At 35.1% G+C, this 23,835-nt stretch overlaps 3 protein-coding genes across 5 annotated transcripts; 2 read left to right on the top strand and 1 right to left on the bottom strand.

The window, feature by feature from the left end:
* Positions 1 to 5,545: 5,545 nt before the first annotated feature.
* LOC18037844 (acyl-protein thioesterase 2) lies at positions 5,546 to 9,806 on the top strand. Of its 2 annotated transcripts, none has more exons than XM_024180607.1 (10): positions 5,546 to 5,626; positions 6,285 to 6,376; positions 6,642 to 6,756; positions 7,920 to 7,956; positions 8,107 to 8,176; positions 8,297 to 8,401; positions 8,697 to 8,847; positions 8,982 to 9,064; positions 9,225 to 9,318; positions 9,414 to 9,806. In XM_024180607.1, exons 2-10 carry the CDS (start codon positions 6,346 to 6,348, stop codon positions 9,499 to 9,501), a joined length of 774 nt encoding a protein of 257 aa, XP_024036375.1. In that variant the 5' UTR covers positions 5,546 to 5,626; positions 6,285 to 6,345; the 3' UTR covers positions 9,502 to 9,806. The 2 variants fall into 2 exon arrangements, with proteins under 2 accessions (XP_024036375.1, XP_024036376.1); XM_024180608.1 differs by lacking the exon at positions 5,546 to 5,626 and adding an exon at positions 5,933 to 6,059.
* A 324-nt stretch (positions 9,807 to 10,130) lies between these two features.
* LOC18036327 (protein tesmin/TSO1-like CXC 3) lies at positions 10,131 to 16,922 on the bottom strand. Of its 2 annotated transcripts, none has more exons than XM_024181385.1 (11): positions 16,757 to 16,922; positions 15,971 to 16,131; positions 15,450 to 15,867; positions 14,325 to 14,447; positions 13,291 to 13,672; positions 12,971 to 13,184; positions 12,802 to 12,876; positions 12,021 to 12,201; positions 11,849 to 11,947; positions 11,499 to 11,565; positions 10,131 to 11,071 (listed from the first exon to the last, which is right to left on the bottom strand). In XM_024181385.1, exons 1-11 carry the CDS (start codon positions 16,826 to 16,828, stop codon positions 10,434 to 10,436), a joined length of 2,430 nt encoding a protein of 809 aa, XP_024037153.1. In that variant the 5' UTR covers positions 16,829 to 16,922; the 3' UTR covers positions 10,131 to 10,433. The 2 variants fall into 2 exon arrangements, with proteins under 2 accessions (XP_024037153.1, XP_024037152.1); XM_024181384.1 differs by having other exon boundaries at positions 14,325 to 14,462.
* Positions 16,923 to 17,467: 545 nt separating this feature from the next.
* Positions 17,468 to 23,400, top strand: LOC18037098 (periodic tryptophan protein 2). Its single transcript, XM_006427128.2, has 8 exons — positions 17,468 to 18,027; positions 18,495 to 19,351; positions 19,994 to 20,245; positions 20,337 to 20,429; positions 20,668 to 21,039; positions 22,051 to 22,395; positions 22,667 to 22,894; positions 22,983 to 23,400. The coding sequence occupies exons 1-8, from the start codon at positions 17,691 to 17,693 to the stop codon at positions 23,151 to 23,153; spliced, it is 2,655 nt and encodes an 884-aa protein (XP_006427191.1). The 5' UTR covers positions 17,468 to 17,690; the 3' UTR covers positions 23,154 to 23,400.
* The last annotated feature ends 435 nt before the right edge of the window (positions 23,401 to 23,835 follow it).

Here is a 23,835-nt window from a genome sequence, read left to right on the forward strand (position 1 = left end):
GTCATATTATCAGTGGCCGAGTAGTCTAGTTCATCGCAACATCAACTAGCAGTCACGCATGCGGTTTTGTTGTTCCATAGTCGATAATTAGCAGGTATCATTACTCATGGTAACAATCACGTCAATATTATATTAAAATTACATTATTTGAATTTTATTTTGAAAATTATTATTTGAATATTATATATATTAAAAGTTTGAAAGAATAGCATGAAACAAGGTCTATTCATGATCATTCTCATTTTATTTTTTATATTTGTAGGTTAATATGATTAAATTAAATTCGAAAGCTAAAAAGATATTAGTTATTCAAGGATCGAAGACCTTCGAGATCTCTTATTATTATTTGGGGAGGGGACCGAGATCTCCTCAAATAATTCTGACTGGTATGAGGAGAGAATAGGGACATATGTAAAACATCGGAGATAGGTATGGATATGTTGGTCCCCTCTCTTCCCCATTGCCATCCCTAAGTAGAACTTGAAGCACCAGGACAAAGCTAACCTCTCGGGATCATATCAATTCATTTTCATTCAATGGTATTTGCTGTTTCCATTATTAAGCTTTGGTCATTTATATGGCTTTTAAGCACCTTCAAGAGTTTCCATAAGCATTTCTGTCTCACTTATTTGAATGATTACTTGCTACGAAGGCTGTGAAATCAAAGAAACAGGAGTAGGATATATTCCTTGCAAGGTGTGCTCATATATTTAATGATTTTTGCTTTCAAGTAAGATCAGAAACCAAGCAACCCAACTCTGTCAATTTCTTGGGGGGAAAATCTGATGAGAATCAAAAGAGAACTGATTCAAAGATTCTACCTTTCGCAATCTTACCAATAACGAGAAAGGAACAACACAGCTTCCACTCTAACCCCAGGAAATAAAACTGGGAGAGGCAAAATTACATGGAGAAATATCGTGCCACTTCGACATTTCGCCACCATTATTATTCTTTCTTGATGAGCCATCTTTTTCTTGCAAATTCACGAGAAAGGGTGATCAAATTTTCACAGAATTTAGAAGACTTTCCAATTGCTTCTTTGGAATCAAACAATTATTAGCAGCCTAATTGTGACAGAAACAGAACCATGTCAGGGAGTTCTCGAGGTTTAAAATCAATGTTATATTCTCTTTATATTATGCATATTTTCCAAGAAAAGGAGAAGGATAAGATATTATTTTGATTCCATTCAGGATCAGTAGACAGTAGATATGGAATAAGAGACAGATTAAAAGAGACAACTAGAGACAAATAATTCAAATTTTAACGGAAGAATGATATATTCCACCATTAAGCCAAGAAATCAATACTAGCCACTGGAAACAATTCACAACAAAAAGGTGGAAATTATTTTCAATTGCCAAGAATTCGCTATTTTTTTTTTAATTTACATTAGAGATCCAAAGTCATGCCCTTGCGTCGATGGTTGCACTTTTTTAAAATGCATATGTCTGTACTTGGGCACTAACAATTAAGTAATTTTACGACTATTTGGGTTTTTCTGGTTCAAATATAGCTATCATTGCCAACTTTTTTATGTAAAACAAGACAGAGAAAAGGAAAGGGAGATCACCATATCTACTTGCAAGCTTTGTTATCATTACTCTTGTCTTTGGTTAATGAATTTTATCTTTATTCCAAAATAAAAAAAAAAATTACTTTCATTAGGAATGTTGATTATGTGACCACTGAATATGGAGTATCACATTCACATCAACTATCATATCAATTGACATGAAAAGTTTGGTAATTAATTATCATGATATGGTTAGAACTTAGAACTTTTTCATTCATATACTAACCTACCCATCAAATCCCTAAACCTAATTATATTTGTTTTTACTCCTTTAATCCATGTTCACTACTTAATTTATACAGAATGACATGAAATGAAAGACGTAAAAGGAACCCTAGGTAGCTCTCTATAGTTGATCTTGTTGCACCTACTTTGCTGTGGTTCACAAATGTCTAGTCACTAGGTATGTATGTAGGACTGATACTGGGGACTCCACTCTGGCTTCTTACCTTAAGTCAATATTATGCTTGCCCCTTTATTCACAATGATGTTTATTTTATTTTTGCTATTATGATCCTTTGATTTTGATGTTTCTTGCAGGGTAAACGTGGACCTTTTTCATGCACCAGCCAGCTTTGCAAATATGCATGCATGGTTGGGAAGCACTGCTATTTAACTATAGTGATTCGAAAGTTACAATTTCTTTACATTAAGTAATAAAAGTTGTTTTAGTGAGAAGAGAAAAGGTCTTAGAGAAGGTACAATAGTAAAAGATGAATATGAGACCATCTTTTAAGTCCGATTCATATGATTACACCAAATATAAAATCATGGATACGCTTGTAGTTTGCTCCTATAAGCTTTAGGAATTTTTTTTTTTTTTCATTTTGTTATACATAGATTGTTACTGATATTACATTAGACATTACAATTAATATTTATAATTATACTATACAACTGGAACCACCACCATATATTAACACACTGAAGCACTTGCCCAGATACTTTAAACCTTCTATAATATTCGAGGGGTGCCTACTTCACTTATATTTTGTAAGAAAGAAACTGTCTCCACTCAATTAGTTGATAATTAAAGGAATATTGAAACTAACCTCCATAAAAATACATTAACACATTGAAGCACATGTCCAGATACTTTAAACATTGTTTAATATTCGAGAGGTGCCTACTCCACTTACATTTTATAAGGAATAAACTGTCTCCACTCAATTAGTTGATAATTGAGGGAATATTGTAACTAACCTCTATTAAATTTTTATGGAGGCTCAAACCCTTACACTCACTATTGTAAGTGCAATACGTCTCTCTCGATGGACCAAAAACTCATTAGTCTTTACGATTTGACTCTTCATGCGCACCTTTACTGTAAGTTCTGGGCATTGGCAGAGCCAAAATTTTGAAGGCCAAAATATATAAAACGAAAAAAAAAAGTATATGAAGGGGTAAAATGTTAAAATGTTAAAGCAATTAGGGCTAGTTCATAAAATAAAATTTCAAAAATAGTAGGATGTGGATATTTCCCCCCACAATTTTTGTAAATTCACCCCACTTCTATAAAATAATTACGATGAGTTCACAATATTCTTAAAAAATATAAATTAATAAATATTTGTACAGTTAATTAATTAAATCCTTCTATTAATTTTTTTCTTAGGTTCTTTGACCATCTTTGATAATAATAATTTTTCACTAATTTATTATTATGATATAAAAAGAAAAAATTACCCTCATAAAACATGAGTTATTGTATCTAATAATTTTGGTATTTAATTGTGTGACTTATAATCTAATATTTTTAAATGAAACTTAATTATTATTTCACTTACGTGTAAATGACATAAATTTGACAATGTAATAATTTATATGAGAATTGTATCATAAAGACACTATGTTAATTTAATTAAAAAATAATAATCATACTAATAAAGTAGTATTAGAAATAATGAGTTTGGTACAAATTAGAAAAATATTGAAGTTAAAGTAAATTCTCGATAATTTAACTTTATAAGGGTGAAATAGTCAATTTAAACTTATGTCAAAACAATCTTTGTAATCAAATTTACTAAAAAAACTAAGTCACAAAAAAGTGAATTAAGATATATTTAATTAATTAATTTTTCAAATTTTTCTTGATTTGAAAATTTTGAAAATAATGTACAACTTTTATAATTATTTTTTTGAAAATAGGTTGGCTTTACAAAAAAATGTGGTGTGGAGATATCATCACTCAAAATAGTAAGTTATAAATATCTAAAGCAAATTTGGGTTTATGCATGATCTAAAATGAATTTATATAGGTCAAAATGTGCAAAAATACATTCTGTCTAACAATAGGATTAGTTCAATAAATTCCCAGAAGTAAATAAACTAAATGATAGATATTTAAAAAAAATTCTAAAATTTTTATTATAATGGTTTGTCTTCAATTTTAATTGGATAATTTTCAAACAATTTTTTTTTTCACCTGGCCACCTGAATTCAAATACTAGGGCATATATATTCTAATGGTTTCAAGTATAAAATTGTAAGTTCTTTAATAAGACAAAAGGAGAAATCAAAATTCTATACAAGTTGTTAACTTGATCATCTATAAAAGCATATGAAGCCACATTGAAGTATTTTAATCTGCAATAACAGATGAGTGCCAAACAGCATATTGCTGTCTAATCACATAAAACCTGTTTTATAATCTACAGATTAAAGATTGATTCTTGTCTTAATAAGTATGGTTTGTGCGCAGCGGAGGAGTAGACAACAAAAAGGGGGCTCTAAAAGTTTCCCACAAAGGTTGGTATAATAATGAGCTCGTTGACCTGGAAATGAAATCTAATGCTGCCATTTATTGTTTTAACCAATCTTCACCAGCCATGTGGGCAGATTTTTCATAGTCAACGAGTTAAATATAGAGTTTAGCATCTTGTTTAGTATTAGATTATGAGATAAACCTGAAAAGGTTATTGGCAATTAGACACAGAAGGCCAAAGCTTTTGTAAATTGGACAGTGCGTCTGTCTAAAAGGAATGTTGAGGTAAAGGTTAAATTATTTTCACAGAACAAGATAAAATTGCATTCTACTAAAACACACGAGAGGCTCGAATCCTTTTCTCAGAATTGATTTACCATCCAACTATTAAATTTGAATGTTATATGCATAAGAGTCCAAAAATTTTCTTGCTAAAAATTCCTGGTGCACCAACGCATTAAGGCTGAATCTTATAGGTGAAATCATACGTAGTGGTGCATTATGGCCTAGAGCCATTGGCATTATCTAAATTTATCTTCTTGTTTTTGGGGACTGGGATTTGTGCCACTACCACTTTCTACTGGGTACTTTGTACTATAAACATAGTGAAAGTTGAATTTGATTCTGGTGCTTGCAATTGGGGTTTGGAGTTGAAATTGGGTGTGGAAAATAAATTTTAATTCAAGCATAATATATTACAAAATTCTTTATTATGCAAAAGGATTCCCCATTTAGCAATAGTTATGTAAGTTCAGGAAATATTCATGAATTATTAACAGTCGAGTGGTAAATCACCGGTGAGAGATTTGATATCCATGTTCATTGATAGAAGTTTATTTATTTATTTATATTTTAGATATTTTAAAAATAGATTCAACTTGTTATAACTTAAATTGAATTTCTGACTCAATAAATTCAAGAAATTTTTTATTCTTTTTTATAAAATTTTAAAAATATTCTAATTTAAGATCTCAGATTTGTTGAAGTCCGAAAAAACTTTTAAATCATATAATTTAATAATGTAATAACTGTTAAAACTATTAAACTATGTAGTTTAATAATTTTTTTTAAAAAAATTTAATGAAGTTTTAAGATGTTATACCAGACCAACAATAGTTAGTGTATGTGTGTGAATTGCACCACCAAAACATTTCAAATCTTTTTGAGGAGGATGGATGTTGCAATGTTGGATTTCCAAGGACTATAAAACAAAGAAACTTTTATTGGTGGGACTTCAGCGGCTAAAGAAGTAATAATAGCAAGCAAGAAAGAAAACGGAAAGGAAGGAAAAAAGTTGGCAAGCTTTCTCTTGCTTCTCTTGCACATAAGTTATCATTTTCCAGGTTGGTACCCAATAAACACATAATAAAGAATAAAATTGAAAATAAACGAAAATAAAATTAATTCTTGGCTTGGTTATCTTTCAGTTCTTGATGGTTTTTATTTTCACATGTTGTTTTCTTGCTCGGAAAGACAAATGAGGAACTTGGAAGTTCGTAGCTTTATGGTTAATGGGTGTCAATCAATCATAAAAAATTCATAAACTAATGATTGAGAGAAAGATATCTTCTTTTTCAAATTTGGTTTATTCTTCGTTATTTCAAGTAATATTCTTGAGGTTGCTGTTTTTATTTTATTTTGTTTATTTTTTCGGTTATTGTTGGGTTTTGCTTTAGTTTTTGGCCGCTAGCCACAGGCATTGATTCTCTTATTAAGTTGCAATTGCAAATCAAGAAAAATGGATGAATGTGCTCATTAATGTGCTCTGCTGCTCTGGTTGGATTCTCTTCTGCTAATAAAAAGATATCTTGCTTTTTGTCATTGTCTTTTTAGCCTCTTACTTTCCATGGATGCTTTCTTTTCTTTTCAGTTTCTAGGTGGTTTTTGCGTATATGTGTAGCTGGTGTACACTCTGGACATACTTAGCGATGCATATTCACCTGTTTTATTCCTTTTTGGCACTATAAATACCTGTTTCTTTCTGGGTTTTTGTCATTGCAGTAGCTCCTCTTCTGTCTTTTCCATAAGTGGAGTTTTTAGTGCAGTTTGTAGCAAAGAGAAAATGAGCTATTCCCACCAAACCGTGGGCTCTGGTTTGTTTCTTTACCTTCTTCTAAAGTTTCAATTTTTTCATTTTCTGTTCTTTGGTTCCTTTTCAGTTAACTTGCATGAAGTTTTTGAGTGTGTGCGCTGTGTTTTGATACTGGTTTTGTATATCATCCGAATTTTACACATCAGTGGTCAGGGGTTCTGGTTCTCTGGTAGACTAGTTCAATTTTAAGTGAGGTTGCATGTTACAGTGTTGCTCTTTGAACTTCAATGTTTTTTGAGAAGTGACTTTCTTGCTCCGAATTTTAGGTAGCAGAGCCGCTAGAAGGACATTTGAGTTTGGAAGGACTCATGTGGTGAGGCCCAAAGGGAAACATCAGGCTACCATAGTTTGGTTGCATGGCCTGGGAGATAATGGCTCGAGGTATTATTTCTATTTTTTTCATTTTATTTTATCCCTTTTTAAAATTTTTACAGTTCTTTTTTTGTGTATTCTTGTGATTTATACCCATTATAGACCCTGGAACTTTTTTTTTTCAGAAGGGAAATTTATGTTCTATGTATAGAGGGACTGAGTTGCTAAGTAGATATATTCTGAAATTTTTATGTGATGTTCTTCATATTTAGTTTAGGCTTAGGTTACTAAAGTATTCAGCTTAAATATTTATGATTCAACTAAACTTTCTGCTCACTGTTTCACGTGATTAAACTAGTAGCAGACACAAGATATTGTTCGTATCTGATGCTTACCTTTTCTTTCCTATTTTAACGATGGCTTATGGTTCCAAAAGAAAGAAAAAGGAAGGAGTTAGAGAAAGTTAGCATCTTGGCATGTTCTAAATTGAGGGGCTGTGTGATTTTAAAACTTTAATGTTGAGTTTGTTTTTTTTTCCCCCATTGTTTTCTCAATTGCATAAGTTTTGATGGGAGAGAGGGGTGCTGCCTTGAAATGATATAGATATGATTGTTGGTCTTTTTTATTTCCCCCTTTTTTCTTGTCTCATTTGTCGCCAATCTTAGCTAAAGAAGCCTAGATTAGGAAAAGAGCATATGCCATAGTCATGTATAGGGGACCACTAATTCACTTGGTTCTCCTGCCAAACAAACACCCTGTCATGACCTTTTAACAAAAAGATATTCATGCTAATACTAGTTAATAGATGTCTTTTAGAATTTTTCTATGATTCCAAGGTGTAGCGTGGTGAATACACATCGCCAATCCAAGGTGAAACAGGTGCTATTCCTTTCATCGTTGAGCAACGTGCAGATAAATGTGCACATAATTTTGTGATTTCTGTCATTGAAAGCTGCTTGAGCTCAATAATTGTGGTCCCATTATCCTAGATGAATATATTAATTAGATTTCTCACAGGCCTTGCTATTGAGGTTGTCAACTTCTGAGTGATTTAAAGAATCTCCATCTGCCATTGGATTCTCTTGAATTTGCAGATTAAAAAATAGCATGTTGCTTATTATCTTTTTCCTGTGGGGGTGGGGGAAGGGGGAGCTTTGCTTCACTGATGATAATATAGATAATAGGCACAGTTAAGAGTTAATTTTCTTATTCAGTGTTCTGTTTATTTGCAGCTGGTCCCAGTTATTGGAAAGCCTTCCTCTGCCAAATGTAAGGATGCATACACGTTAAATTTGTCTCTCTTGTTCATGCAGAATGCACTTTTTCCTTAATCTACACCAGTTAAAATTTATATTTTCAATTATTCTGACCTGTATGATGACATCTATATTTTATCGTATGAATCTGTTGACATTGCAGATAAAATGGATTTGTCCAACTGCTCCTACTCGTCCAGTGGCAATACTTGGGGGATTTCCATGCACTGCATGTAAGATTGATTGATCTTTTCTGGTTAATGCAATACTTGAATATTTTATCAGTATGGTCTTTTTTTTAATGTTTTGGTACTGATTGAAATCACGTACACTGCTTCTTCAATCTTCATTAGGGTTTGATGTGGGAGAGCTTTCAGATGATGGTCCGGAAGATTGGGAGGGTTTAGATGCTTCAGCAGCACATATTGCAAACTTGTTGTCAACAGAACCAGTTGATGGTACTTCCCAAGGCCAAATTGTTTCCAAAACAAATAACTCACGATTTCAAATACACCAGCATAAATTTATGGTTCAAAGATGAAGTCCAGTGCCTAGTCCAGTGCCTTCCATATCTATAAAAAGGATGTGGCTTTTAATCATATAAATATTACCATGTCTCAATTGGCAACTGGAAATCTTTTTAACCATTATTTCCAGGAGCTATTCCCATATCATTTTCCAGGTTCTTACTCATAATTTCATGTCTTAATTAGGAACTGGAATTCATCATACATTTTTATTTGTTCTTGACAGTTAAAGTTGGTATCGGAGGCTTCAGCATGGGTGCTGCAGTGGCACTTTACTCAGCAACATGTTGTGCTCTGGGTAGGTATGGAAATGGGATTCCATACTATGTCAACTTAAGGGCGGTTGTAGGATTAAGTGGCTGGCTTCCAGGTTCAAGGTATGAAGTGATTTCCTTCTACAATAAATGCTTTCTATCTAGAAGTTCTCATCCATGCAGAAATTTACAAGCCTTCACCCTTTATCCCAAAACTAGCATGCTTGAATAAATTTAAGATATATCATATGCTGCAGAAACTTAAGGAACAAAATAGAAGGATCACATGAGGCGGCAAGGCGTGCTGCATCCTTGCCCATTTTGCTCACTCATGGACTTTGTACGTAGTCACATCTCTTCCAATGATAGCGTCTTTTTTGTTCTTGTTTTTCTTTTATTTTTTAGTTCAAACACAAAAGACCATGAGGCTAGCAAACTTTTTGATATGTCCGTGACTAAATGCAACTCCTTATCTAATCTTCATATTCATTTTCACATAGGTGATGATGTAGTCCCCTATAAATACGGAGAGAAATCTGCCAACTGCTTGAGTATATCCGGATTTCGTCATCTCACATTCAAATCCTTTGAAGGGTACCTCTTCAATTTCTTTTATTTGCAAGAATATACTCACGAGTAACATACAAAAATAGAATCAAATACCTGACTGTTTGGTTTTGGCTGTGCAGGCTTGGTCATTACACAGTCCCTAAAGAGATGGACGAGGTCTGCAATTGGCTTACGGCAAGGCTGGGACTCGAGGGTTCCCGTGCATAACTGTAGCACAGCATCAGTTTCTTGTTGAATCTAGCGAGGAGGAGGAAGCACTTTGAAACAATAACACTGGGGGAGAAACAAGCATATGTTCTAATAGGTAGTGGATAGAAATGGTTGTGGGGGTATATGGTATACATGGATCAAGATCAAGAATCTTAACCGTTTTCCTTGCCAGTTCTAACAATAAAATTTCGGGTGCAGTTTTCTTACATTTCAGTTTTAGAGTGTAGATGATAATGGATGTAGTGGATTCTACTTATCCGAGCATTTTGTTATTCATTAATGCAATATTAGGTCCTATGGACTTTGTCGATTAACTTCTCTTCTTTATTTTTCTACCTCGTAAAGATGAGGTTGTTTTGTTTGTATGTCCTGAGATCAACTTAAGAATCTGATCCTGTCCATAACATTACAACAGCACAGAGCCACAGGTTAGGTTAAGGAATCAAATTCATTTGAAAATTACCCAAAAAGTTAAAAAAAGAAAGAAAGAAAGCTGTAAAGGAAATGCGTTCTGCCTCTTAAATGATAGCATGGAAACAGAATTGCAAGGAAAAAGCAGACAAACTGGAACCTGCAATATTATTTGGAAACTATAAATCTTTATACTAATGGTAATTACATGGTGTTCTCTTACCATTGGCTGCCGGCGACAATACTAAACTCTCTACAAGATTGAGAAAAAGGCCAAATATTAACCTCTTCTCTAACAGGAGTGCTTTCTACACATCTAGGGAATACAGATGCAAGCTTGCAAGCAGTTTTCTTGTATTCTTATTATTTTATTTTTTTATGGGAAAACAGGGAGCAACTTACAGGTTTAGGGTTAAATGAGCTTTTGAGTGAAAAACCCTACGGCTTGATTATCCATTATCCATTTGCACTGTTAATCGAAATAAATCTGAAGTGACCAAACCTTTCCCTGACTCTGCCTATCGGTTATCATTGGGATGACCTTTAAAATCACTTCCAGTTTGGCCAATATCATCTTTTGACTTACTGTATGGAGTAAGAGGAGGAAATGAAGGCACATTTTTCCAACTGAATTTGCGGTCGCTTTCCAAACCTCCTTGAGTAGAGCTTGACCTCAACTCCTGTGATTGGAACTGTGGTGGAGATATTTGTTTCCTGTTTGGTACGTCAGCTTTGCTTGCATTGGACGGCGTAGAAGTATCCTTCTGAATCTCAGGCATATTGTCTTCTTTTGTTGTGTCATGGACTTTACTGTAAGAACTGCGCCTGTTATGTTCAGCAAAGTCCTCATGAAACTGCGGCATAGAACTCATGGGTGATTGCCAGTGAGGGTTAACTGACTGGAAGCTGCTTTCGTGATGCAAATGGGTTCTACGAACATTTTGAAAGTCTCTCATACTGGGGGAAACAGAAGAAGCTTCAGCTTCTGGGTAAGAATAAGAAAGTGGGGTGAGATGGCTCATATCAGGAAGATCTTCCCATCTTGCCGAGAACGGTTTTATTGTCCTAGTTTTGGTGGAGTCAGTCACGTTCGCTGCTGCATCCAGTTTTACATGAGACTGATTCTCCCATCTTTGAACTTTCTGGTATTTTGATTCTGCAATTTCACATTATGGAGTAAGTGCACTGGTAACTATGAGAAGAAATAAAAGACTGTCCTGTCACGATGTTAGTCCGGGAAAAAATCTGGCAACATTTTTAAATCAAAATTATTTTTAGTGAAGTGAGAGAGCTGAAATTCAATAGCTTCACGACCAGTTATAAAGTTTCAAGTGACTAGACCATACGGTTTAGAAACGATGCCGGCTGCGGGAGTTCATAGGGAGAATATATTACAGCTGATAATTAGATATAAATGATTGACCTAGTCCACGAGTTTTGGAAGAAAATTCTGATTGAAAAACTTTTGGAATCTGGTTCACTTTCAAGTACTCTAAATAGTTTAACTACTTTACCATATGACAATATAGAACTATGTATTTTTCTGAATTACTAAGGAGCTAAGGTTGCATAATGGTTCTAACCTGTCTTTCTGCCAAATGAATTGCTGCAACCCTCACATCGGCATCCATCGGAGCATCCAACATTGGCCTTAAACATAGAAGAAAATATATACATGAATATGTTTTGCATGATTGAAAGGCCAATGTATACCAAGTTCCCATCCCATCTCCAATCTCAAGTGACAAGGATTATGGCCTTCCTTTTAAGACCAAAGGATAATTTCACAATCATTTTCACATTATATATGCAGGTAGAATGCCTCATCCACTGGGACAGGTGATGGAACAATGCAGTGAGATGAGAAATTTTCCAAGTTTATGAGCTGAAAAATAAATTCTGCAGTCTGGCAGTTATCAAAGTATTTCTATACCTGAAAGCATTCACAATATTTTTTAAGACACTTGGACTTCTTGCAATTGCATCCTCTTTTGTGCCTGGCTGAGGCTGGAGTTGTCAAGTTCCCATCTTCCTGTAAAGTGTTCTCACGTTAGAATACTTCCAATTCCCTAATGACCTAGATGGATCTAGTACAAAGGAATTACCACAACATTTGCTGCTGAGTCAGCATGGCCTACAATCTTTGGAGCAAATGCAAGTGGATTACGGGATTGAATTTGTTGCCGCGTATCAGTAACTGTTTCTTCATATTCGGGCTTGTTAAAACAGCTTTCACATGCGCAAGAATCGATGCAATAGATTCCAGCTGCAAAGCAATCGCAGTAACTGCCAATGACCAAAAATACAGATGAAACATACAAAAATGTACAGGGAAATCTGACTGTGACTCTATTTACTAAAGAAAAGCCTGAGGCAATTCATAAGTTCACATCAAAGACTTGTGTACACAAAGTTGGTTTCCTCATTAAGTATAAATTTATGTCCAACATACCCTTTGAACTCTCTGCCCTAACCCAAAGCGAGTTTTTGCAGATAGATGTCAATAACAAATTAAATTGCCATGATTTGTGAATTTTCAAATTCCTATTGGTCTACCACAAAAGCTTCTACTTAATAAACTACAGTATGAAACATAATATATCTTATGACAGGTGCTTGATACATTATGAACTTTTTAGTTTCATTCCTATTTCATTAGCATCTACAGCATAAATCCACTTTCTTCAGTGGTGCTTATAGAGGAAGGCATAGTCATCACCATTACTGACTGGGTCAACATTGAAAGAGCTAAAAAAGGCCTCAATAAGATCATGCTGCACTCTGAAAATTTCACCATCTGAAATGATGGATTTGTTCACTATAGGACAAAGAAACAAGTATAAAGGAATTAAGAAGAGGCTCTATACATGCTTCCAGCATACTTACAGTTTCAAGCATTTAGACTTCTTACAATTGCAACGTTTGCAGTCTTCACTCTCGCTGCTATTTGATGCCTTCTTCCTGGATTCATAATAGATTCTCAAGTTAGACAACCAGCATAAACAAAAAATTATCAAAATGGCCGGAATGAAAAACTTTAAAAACATGGACTTGCCTTTTCTTCTTGGGGCTACCTTGGTTTAACTCCTCAATTTCTGAGGTAAGCATCATGCCCTCACATGGGGCTGCCTGCTGCTCAGAAAGTGTCATTTGCAGAGAGTCACTGATTTGTTTCATACTGTCAGTATATTGAGAAATGACCAAGCTGGCTCCCACAACAGCCTGATCATCTAGCTGGTCATTCTTCATATAGTCATGAATTCTCCCAGCTGCAGAAGAAATTAAGCAACTATTTGAGTCCTTTTCTAAGCGATTGCTCCCCCCCAGGAATAAGCATATCCTGTTGTGAACTCACGTAAGTGGACAAAAACTTACTTGGCATAAGATCTGAGCTTATGGGCATTAATTCTGCCATGCTGCTTAGATGCAAGCTAAAACCAGGCGGAAGTGGACCAATCAAGGGAAGGCTTTCTTCATTTTGACTGGATCTAACAAAATCAGATTGGCAGAAAGAGAGCCTGGAAGCTACATTCTGGGAACTGCTGGTTGCTTCCCTACCACTGGAGACCTCTCTTGGTTCAATATCAGATGGAATCAGACTCTCCCAGTCTCTAAAGCTAGCAGGTAATGTTGAATTATCACTTTCTTGGGTTACATTATGGGAACTATGGCTCTTAGAAGTAGTAATACACTTGCCAGCCAATGCAGCCTCAAATTGGAGATGTCTACGTATACCACGTTGATGTGAAGTGGATTCCTACATTTGATTAGAAAAGTTACCAAACGCAAAGTGAATAACAAAACTAAACCGGCAGCACTTTCATTGTTCGAAAGCAATACGTGAAAAATGATAATCTTCACTGATAAAATAAAATAAATCAGCTTCTCACGATTTTACTGTCATATTCAATAATCCTTCTATGGATGATACGAGACCGAGACTAAAAAACAGTAAGAACGTAAAACTTAAAGAAGACAGCAGTTTGCACCATGCCACATTGTAAGTTTCTGACATAGAAATTGGGCTAAGAGATGATACGAGCGAAAGATTAAGGTCAACATAGAATGAATAATATCTGAACCTCCAATGAATTCACCCTTGATAAAAATCTGAGGAAACGTAGGCCAATGGCTGTGTAGAAAGTGACAGCATTAAGAAAAACAAGCGTCTCAAGAGCAAAGGAACAAGAATGTCGTGCACATTTGGTATTGGTATGGAAAATATAGATGGCATTTTGTTGTTTGTGGCAGATGAAGATAATGGACTGGGAAAAGATTATACAACTATGGAGATTCAGGAGATCTATATTTTGCTTTAGTTAAGGTTGAAAAAGACCTGTGCAAAGATTAATGGATCATGAGAAAGTATGTCTCTTATCATGAAGACTATTAATACCACAGATATATACCTTTAATAATCCTGTTGAGACTGGTCCTACATTCTCCGAACTGTTTTTATCTGCTTCAACATTCTGCAGATTTTTAGGGGACTGACTTCTTCCATCCTGCCCATTATGTTGAGTACCTGTATTCTGCAACATTACATTCTGTGAAACCGACATTTCAAAAGAACTCATTGTATAAAGGCTTTTCTCATCAAAGTGTGCTGTGAATCTTAATCAATCAAAAATGATAATCAAACCTAGATCAACTAATATTGGATACTAAAACAAGCGATTAACCAAGATTGATCACAACTAATCTCAAGAATTGACCAAAGATTGAAGAAACAAGTAACTCAGAAACCCAACACAGAGAACAAAAAAAGGACACACAACTCACTTTCTTGGCTGAAGAACAGGCCTCGTTTTTTCTCATTAATGACAAGAAATGTGAAGGGATTCAGGATGAGATTATCAAGAATTCTATTGACACCTTAATCACTCTCAACCAATAGTACACAGAAAGTTATGCATTCATTGGATATGGTCTTTTCACATCAAAGCATGCTGTAAATTTTGATCGATCAAACCCAGATGAACTAATCTTGGACACAAAAGCAAAAGACTAACCATGATTGGTCACAAATAATCTCAAGAATCAAAGATTGAAGAAACAAGCAACTCAGAAACTGAACACAGAGAACAAAAGAAGCACACACAACTCACTTTCTTGGCACAAGAATAGGCCTCACTCTCTCATTAATGACAAGAATAAACCAAGAATTCAAGATGAGATTATGGGAACTCTGTTGACACCTTAATCACTCTATAATATCTGCCAAGAAGGTTATGAACTCTATAACATGCCTCACTAACCAGCTCCAGCAAAGGCAGAGCAAATAAAAGTTAGTTATTCTAACTAACTTCTCTTACCAACCCAGCTTTGATGACCCCACCACTTTGACTGCTACGCAGTCAGACCTTAACAGCATTTGGAGCCTCTAATTGGACTTTGCATCACCCTTTTGACAAATCAGTATTTTATGATTATTCATTCCAAAATAAAGTAAATTTTTAAATTTGCATACTCGCCCGTGACACATACTGTTCATAATGTTGTGCACTAGAAAGAAGAAACGTATTTGACTCAACCTGATCAGCCTTTTCTGTGGGGGTTAACTTGTGCGAACCGTCAAAGCTTTCAGCATCCCTTTGCTCAATGGCAGTTTCAAATAAAGCAAGTGATCTTAAAGGGTCTTGTTCGGCTTGATCTGGCAACATATGCATGAAATCCTCTGAATTCCTATCATTAGCACCATTTACTTTTGGGCTGGTTATTGTGGGGGAATTAAAACCACTGCTTGACAACTTTGACACATTCTTAGCTGGCTGCACACATAACTCATTAGAATTTGAACATCCCTCTACCTCCACAGGATCAGTCAGATAATCATCAACACACCCTGATGGACTGCAAGACTGCAACTCCTTTTGCATGCAAGGAACAAGTACAGTACTCATTCGATTACCACAATCTCCATAATCTCTGCTAGCTGCATCTGCATCATTGCTGAAGAAAATGCGAATAGAAAGAGTTCAAATATGACAGAATATATCAAAATAATCATTCAACTTTCCAAAGCACTAAAATCCCAGATTAAGATAACTCAAACCTTTTCAGGAAGCTAGTTTCCCGCTGCAGATCCAATCGGGGCGTTCTAAAGACCGGCGGCGGGGTTGGAAATTGAGTTTCGAAAAACCTTTGAGTATACCTTGCTGCTTTAACTGAATTTATAGGAGAAAGGTTGCTAATGAAATTGAAAACAGGAGACTCCTGCAGTTACAAGAAGCATAAAATTGCAACTTAGAATTTCAGAATTAAAACGCCAGTCAGAACTTAAGCATAGAGTAACCAAAACCAAAACTGTCCTCTGTAATACATGTACTTCTTGAAAATAAACATCAAGATAAACAAACAAATAAGGCTCCGTTTCAATTCCAGTACATGTATTTGCGAAAGCATTTTCAAATAAAACGACTTATTGCAAGCATCCATTTAAAAAAATAAAAAAGCTAATATAAAAAATTTATCTTAAAAGCACTTTGAAGTCCCGTTTAACCCGCAAATGTTTTCATCTATTTCAATAAAACATTTCAAAATAAACACGAAAGCAATTTTAATTATTTGAAAACTCTCTAAATGAAAAAGGGAGAAAAAAAGAAAAAAAATTGAAAAAATCAAAATAAAAAAAAAGTGTTCCTTGATTTTGAAAATCGAACTGACGAGCAATTCCACTATTTCCACCCGCCGAAAAAAAAAACACGATTTTGTTTGGTTACCATGCAAGTGTAATACTAGGTAGATCCAAAACAGCAAAGTCGATCAGATCACATAATGCAGAAAAAATAAAACGACATCATGTTAATCTAAAACGAAAAAGAGTGGAAACCAGACTAACTTGAACGGCCGGAGACGAGCCAGGGGTTGACAATGACGTGGCTTTAATCCGATCGCCCTCAGGAGACTCCATGTCGATCCGAAACCGTCAAAACCCTAACAGCTTCTCTCCGCATTGTATAATTTCCTCTCTACAAAAGAGAATTCTTTTCCTTTAAATTTTTTCATTTCTTTATTACCGATAACGAAGATAGAGTTTCGTTTTTGCATTTTTGAACTCGTCACTGAGCGGGAATGTAGTTTCGTATCTCTCGCTTCTTCCTTTTTGGGCTGTTTTCTGGGCCTAGTCCATTCAGACCCTACATTTTGTCTTATTACACCTCAAGTCTCTGAGTAGGACTAAATTGAAATAATCCATAACTTTGTGGAGTAAAGTACTATATTTATAAAATATGAGGACAGTTTGAATATTTGAAAAGTCACTCATGGATGTTTTCATTTGTTAATTATGTTTAAAAATTTAATAATATAAATATTTTAATATTTTTTTATTTTTAACGATACTTATAATTTTATAATTTATTTATTAATAATTTTAAAAATTAAAAATTAAAATAAAAAAATGAATAGAGCATAGAGATTTCACTTCATCCCTGTTTTCTCTCTAAATAAGAAAATAGGTAAAAAAAATTTTCCATCTCTTTCCTAAATAAAAAATTAAATATAAAATTATTCTCATATTCTCTCCAAATAGAAAAAATCTCTGAGAATACTATCCCCGTAAAGATTTTTGCGATCCCTACACAACACTTTCGGCATATTACGGGCCGGTTCATTTTTTATGCTCGGGTCACCCGACCCAAATCATCGTCTTCTAAACCAATAAACCCCAAAACATAAACCCTAATACAATGAAACTAACTTCAAGTTAAAACACTTGTATTCTTCTTCCTTTTGATTAGTTTTCCCGCATTTTCCTTTACTTTCCCACGCTCATGAACTACCGCTTTCAGAATCTCTTGGGCGCGCCCTACAGAGGTGGCAACGCTGTCTTATCACAGAACACAAAGCTCATTTCACCGGTTGGTAACCGAGTGTCTGTCACAGACCTAATAAAGTCCAAAACTGTGACGCTTCCCGTCGAATCATCGTCGAACATCTGTCGCATCGCCGTCTCACCGGACGGGACTTTTCTGTTGACCGTCGATGAGAACCAGCGATGCCATTTTATCAATCTTCACTGCCACGTTGTTCTTCATCGTGTTAGATTCAAATATCCCGTAAATGCCATCCTGTTTAGTCCTAATGGCAAGTACATCGCCGTCGGTACAGGTAATTTGATGGATAATTAATAATTTAGGTGTTGAATTCGGGTTCAATACTTTCTAGGGGGTTTATTTTAATTTGCACCAAATATGCCCAGACTTTGCCTCAAAATCACTTTCTTGGCGAAAGAACCTAAAAGTGCTTTTGAAATAGCAGCTATGAAGTATTTTTCTTAAAACAAATTCACATACTTTTTTGACACATCTGTTATAGGAAAAAAGCTCTGATTGAGTACTTGACTCTAAAAGCACTTCCTAATAAAGTGTCTATAAAGTACTATCGAGTTTCTTTTGGTTGTGTCAGAGAAAGAGAGAGTTTTGCTTTTGAATTTTTACTTTAGTTTGATTGGTAAGTGTATTTTACAAGAGATTTTCTATTTTTATGAGTTTAATTCTTTTTGTTTCTCCTTTGGAATTGAATTGATTTGAAAATTTAAATTAGCCTTAAAAGCAATATGTTTGTGGAATTTGCAGGTAAACTGGTGCAAATATGGAGATCACCTGGGTTTAAGAAGGAAGTGTTTGCTTTCGAGTTAATAAGGACTTTGGCTGATTGCAATGACAAAGTTACTGCATTGAACTGGAGTCCTGATTCTAATTATTTGCTTGTTGGTTCAAAAGATTTGGCTGTGAGGTTGTTCTATGTAAAAGAAAAATTAAAGGGCATTCATACCAATAAGCCGTTTTTACTTTTAGGCCATAGAGATTCAGTTGTGGGTTGCTTTTTCAGTGTTGATAAAAAGACTGATAAGGTAAATAGGATTTACACAATTGCTCGTGATTGTTACATGTTTAGTTGGGGTTTTAGTGGCAATGATGGAAAAATTGATGAAACTATGGAAGATTCAGAGCCACCCTCTCCAGGTACTCCAGAGATGGAGCGTGAAGGTAAGAAGAGAAAGGATTTTGATGGTAAAGATGAAGAATTAGGTGAACAACAGGAGTATTTGCATAAGCAGAAGTGGGGGTTATTGAGGAAGGATGATTTTTCGCAGGCACCATCAAAAGTAACAGCATGTGATTATCATAGGGGGCTTGATATGGTAGTTGTGGGGTTCTCAAATGGGGTCTTTGGTTTATACCAGATGCCTGATTTTGTGTGCATTCATTTGTTGTCGATTTCTAGAGAGAAGATTACTACAGCAGTTTTTAATGAGCTAGGGAATTGGCTGGTGTTTGGTTGTGCAAAGCTTGGGCAGTTGCTAGTCTGGGAGTGGCGTTCAGAGAGTTATATATTGAAGCAGCAGGGGCATTATTTTGATGTAAATTGTCTTGCTTATTCACCTGATTCGCAGCTATTGGCCACTGGTGCAGATGATAACAAAGTCAAGGTATTGTATTTTAGTTTCATTCCTAAGATCATGTAGTTTAGGATTATATATTTGTTTACACTTGTGAAGTTATCTGTTAGCATCCCTCCAAGTAACAAATTTAATATCATTCTTTGTAATGTTGCTTGCTTTTTCTGTAGTTGAAGGGCACATATTATATTGCTTTACTTGTCCTGAATCACCTTGCACTATATTCACTTTTTGCAGTAAATGATTTGGTAGATTCCTTCATATGCACTATATATATATATATATATATATGATCAGTTTGTTGGATGAATGGCTTAATATATGATGTGAGTTGCTCCGTGTTAAACTTTAAATAGCTTGAATATGTTTCTTCCAGTTGACAAAGAACTAGTTCTAATTTTGCATTCACATGGTGTTCTTGGCTTCAGTTCAGCATTTTTGTGTAACCATTGGTTATATTTTTAATCTATGATTGGGACAATCTTAAGGTGACTCTTTATTTTTTCTTGTTGTCTCATACTAAACACAGTCTAATTTCAATTAAGTAAATCGAAAGGGTTCAAATCAATAAAGTATTTTCTTCTGAATATTCGTCAATAATAACCTTCCTTCGTTAAAATTTGTGCTGAAAGACTTGAACTCATGGTGAGCTAATGATCTTCTTTGCTGCAGGTATGGACTGTTTCATCGGGCTTTTGTTTTGTGACATTTACCGAGCATACTAATGCTGTCACAGCTCTCCATTTTATGGCTAATAACCATAGCCTTTTAAGTGCATCTCTAGACGGGACAGTTCGTGCATGGGATTTGTTTCGATATAGAAATTTTAGGACTTTTACTACCCCTTCTTCTAGGCAGTTTGTTTCTTTGGCATCAGATCAAAGCGGTGAAGTTATTTGTGCTGGAACTCTAGATTCTTTTGAGGTATACATGGTTATCATCATTAACTTATGATTGTGCTCTGCTATGATAATTTATTGATCCTGATAGTTCTTTTCTAATGTCTGTACAATAGATATTTGTTTGGTCAATGAAAACGGGTCGTTTGTTGGATATTCTTAGCGGTCATGAAGGCCCCGTTCATGGCTTGGTGTTTTCTCCTACAAATGTGAGTTATCTTTTGACCATGTTTGAACTTTTTTTCCTTGAAGTGGTTTCATTTTACTATTTCCCTAATCCGAGTCTTTGAAGCTTGCACCCACTCCCTTCTTTATGCTGTCATCCCATATTCTTGTTTTTCTATCTAATTGCTATCAGAAGAAGAAGATATTATAAATTTATCAGACATTTCATCTTACCTCTTGACTCTGAATGGCTTAATGTGGTTGTTCTTTTTTCACATGTAGGCTACCTTAGCTTCATCATCATGGGATAAAACTGTTCGGTTGTGGAATGTTTTTGAAGGAAAAGGTTCTGGGGAATCCTTCCCTCACACACATGATGTTTTAACAGTGGTTTATCGGCCAGATGGGAGACAGTTGGCTTGCAGCACATTAGATGGACAGATTCATTTCTGGGACCCACTTAATGGTGAGCTAATGTACACTATTGAGGGACGCAGGGATATTTCTGGAGGGCGTCTCATGACTGATCGCAGATCAGCAGCCAATTCTAGTTCAGGAAAGTGCTTCACAACATTGTGTTATTCTGCTGATGGAAGCTACATATTAGCCGGTGGAAGTAGCAAATACATTTGTATGTATGATGTTGCTGATCAGGTAAGTTTGTCTGCAAAAGCATGTAAATACATTGGTGTTGAATCCTAGGTTATTTTATAATTTTTCTGTGGCGAACCTAAAGCTGTTCTTTATTTTTGCATTGAAGTTTGCATGTACATTTCTAGAGTGTTTGCAAAATTTTAACGTCCTTAAGGGTGGCGGATAGTTAAAAGTGCAATGCAGTAATGAAGATTTTTAGGGAAATGGTACAGTAACTATGTTCGATCTTATCTATTGGGATCGAGACCCTTACTTAGAATATATCTGCAGTAACTAATGACCGTTGATGGTGTACTGGAAATTCTATTTGGTGGATGTCTAAAGTATTGGAATGTTAGCATTTCTTTATTGTGCTTGTAGTTGGTGAAACTTTTGGTTCTTTTGACACAGAGCGAGAGTTACCCTCATCACCCTTAAGGAAATCCAAAATAATTCTGCTGAATGTTATACTTCCGTAGGTCTTCCAGGGGATTATAATTGGTAACTTGTTTGAAACTTTAAAATTTTAAAAGGGATGGAATTAAGGTTTCTTTCCCTTTCTGAGTCTAAATTAGGAGGAGGTCAGTTTGTCACAAATACTAGTTTTATGTTTATTTCAAACTAAAGTGGTCCAGCAGATTCACAGATTTTATTTGTAAATGACCACACAGCCTTCCTTATATGTCTACTGTAGGTTTTGAACTTCGGTTGGAGGTGTATATTTTGGCCAATGAAGAAGTGACTTATTTCATCCTGGTTAAATTGCAGGTTACAAGTTGGGCTTGATGAAGCTTTTTAATTAATGATATCATATTCAGAGACCATTTAATGAGTGTGTGCTACCTTTTAATGTCATTTCATTATAGTTGGGATTATCAGTTTGTCTGTGTCTTATGCCTAGCTTCATTTTTTAGGTCTTCAATATGTATCCTGCTCTTCAAATGTTTGAAGTTGTCATTTTCAATTATAATGCCTGAAATCTTCAATGCATGGCAAGTCAGATCTGTAATTCATTCTATCTATACTGCACAGGTTCTGCTGCGTCGATTTCAGATAACCCACAATCTCTCTCTAGATGGTGTTATTGACTTCTTAAACTCTAAGAATATGACAGAAGCTGGCCCGATGGACTTGATTGATGATGACAACAGTGACACTGAAGAAGGTGTTGAAAAACAAACACGAGGGAAGTTAGATTATGATTTACCAGGAGCCTTGCCTAACCATGGAAGGCCTACCATTCGAACTAAATGCCTCAAAATTGCCCCCACCGGCCGGAACTTTGTAGCTGCAACAACGGAGGGGGTTCTAGTCTATTCAATTGATGAATCCTTTATCTTTGATCCCACTGATCTTGACATAGATGTTACACCAGAGGTACTAATCAAAACCCCTGAAAGTCTATATATTTGCGCATTCTTAGTTATTCTAATAAGAAAATTGTACACTTGGGGAAAAGTTCTTGATTTTATCTTTTTATGTCCTTGTTCATACATTTCTCATTGTAAGATGATACAAATAATGTTGAGGCAGTAAAAAATAAGCACTCACTTTGTTTGGAATTAGCATCTCTTTCCTTCTGAGATTTGTAACATTGTTGTCTATTTAAATTTGCCACTCGTTATGTTTTGTTTACCTTATTGTGCAGGCAGTTGATGCAGCACTGAATGAAGATCAGCCAAACCGAGCTTTAATCCTTAGCCTTCGATTAAATGAGGATAATCTAATCAAAAAATGCATTTTTGCCATACGTCCAGTTGATATACCTGCTGTTGCCTCATCAATCCCTTACAGATATATGCAAAGGTTAATTGAGGCACTTTCAGATCTTCTGGAGAGCTGCCCACATTTGGAGTTCATGCTACGCTGGTGTCAGGTATTGTTTCAATAACTTAAAATGCCCTTCTCATTTTTTCGTGCGTACACATTAGCTGGTTTACGGGACTGATTGGTTTATATGGTAGGAGCTCTGCAAAACACATGGTAACACCATTCAACAAAATTCCAGAAACCTGCTTCCATCTTTAAAATCCTTGCAGAAGTCGATAACCAGAATACATCAGGATTTGGCAGATACATGTTCCTCCAATGAATATATGCTTCAATATTTATGCTCGGTGGGTGCCAAGAAGTAACGTGTTCTCTATTTATTGGTTAACATTAATAATTTTTGTTTAAGAAGCTGCTGCGCTGTTGTAAATTCCAACCCACCCCCCATCTATGTTGCTCGAGACAAATGATCCTGCTAGGCATATGCTGCAGCCTGTCTGTTGTAAAAACTTCAACACACTACCGCCAAGAAACCTAGTGTGACAATGCGATCAGCTAAAGTATCGAACATAGCTGTTCATAACGAAGTCTAAGTAGCATGAATTATGGTTATTTCTCTTATGATTTTATTTTGAGAGGGTGATGAATAGTTGGGTCTGTATCACAATTTTGAGTTATTTAACACCTTGAAAGCAAATTTGCTACAGAAACATCGGCTCCATTGCTAGGGGTTGCTCATGTTGTAGTTTTTGACGTCTGATTGTGAAAGAGCATAGAGAATGAAAGTTTCTTTTTAGCATTTAAATTGTTCAATTCTTCCATGCTCATCTGTAACATACTTCTTACTTCTCTTTTTGAAAAAAACAATTATTCCATAATACATATGCATGCGTACATATATATATATACACATTTTTTTTTTTGGAAGTCTAAAATTTAATTAGAACAAATATTTTAGAACTCAGAAATACAATATCCTTACCAATAGGTACGTAATATAAATATTACAATTTGGGAGTCATCCAACAGAAATAAAAGAAACATTCT

This window comes from Citrus clementina, unplaced genomic scaffold, assembly GCF_000493195.1.
Source record: "Citrus clementina cultivar Clemenules unplaced genomic scaffold, Citrus_clementina_v1.0 scaffold_7, whole genome shotgun sequence".
Classification (NCBI taxonomy): Eukaryota; Viridiplantae; Streptophyta; class Magnoliopsida; order Sapindales; family Rutaceae; genus Citrus; species Citrus x clementina.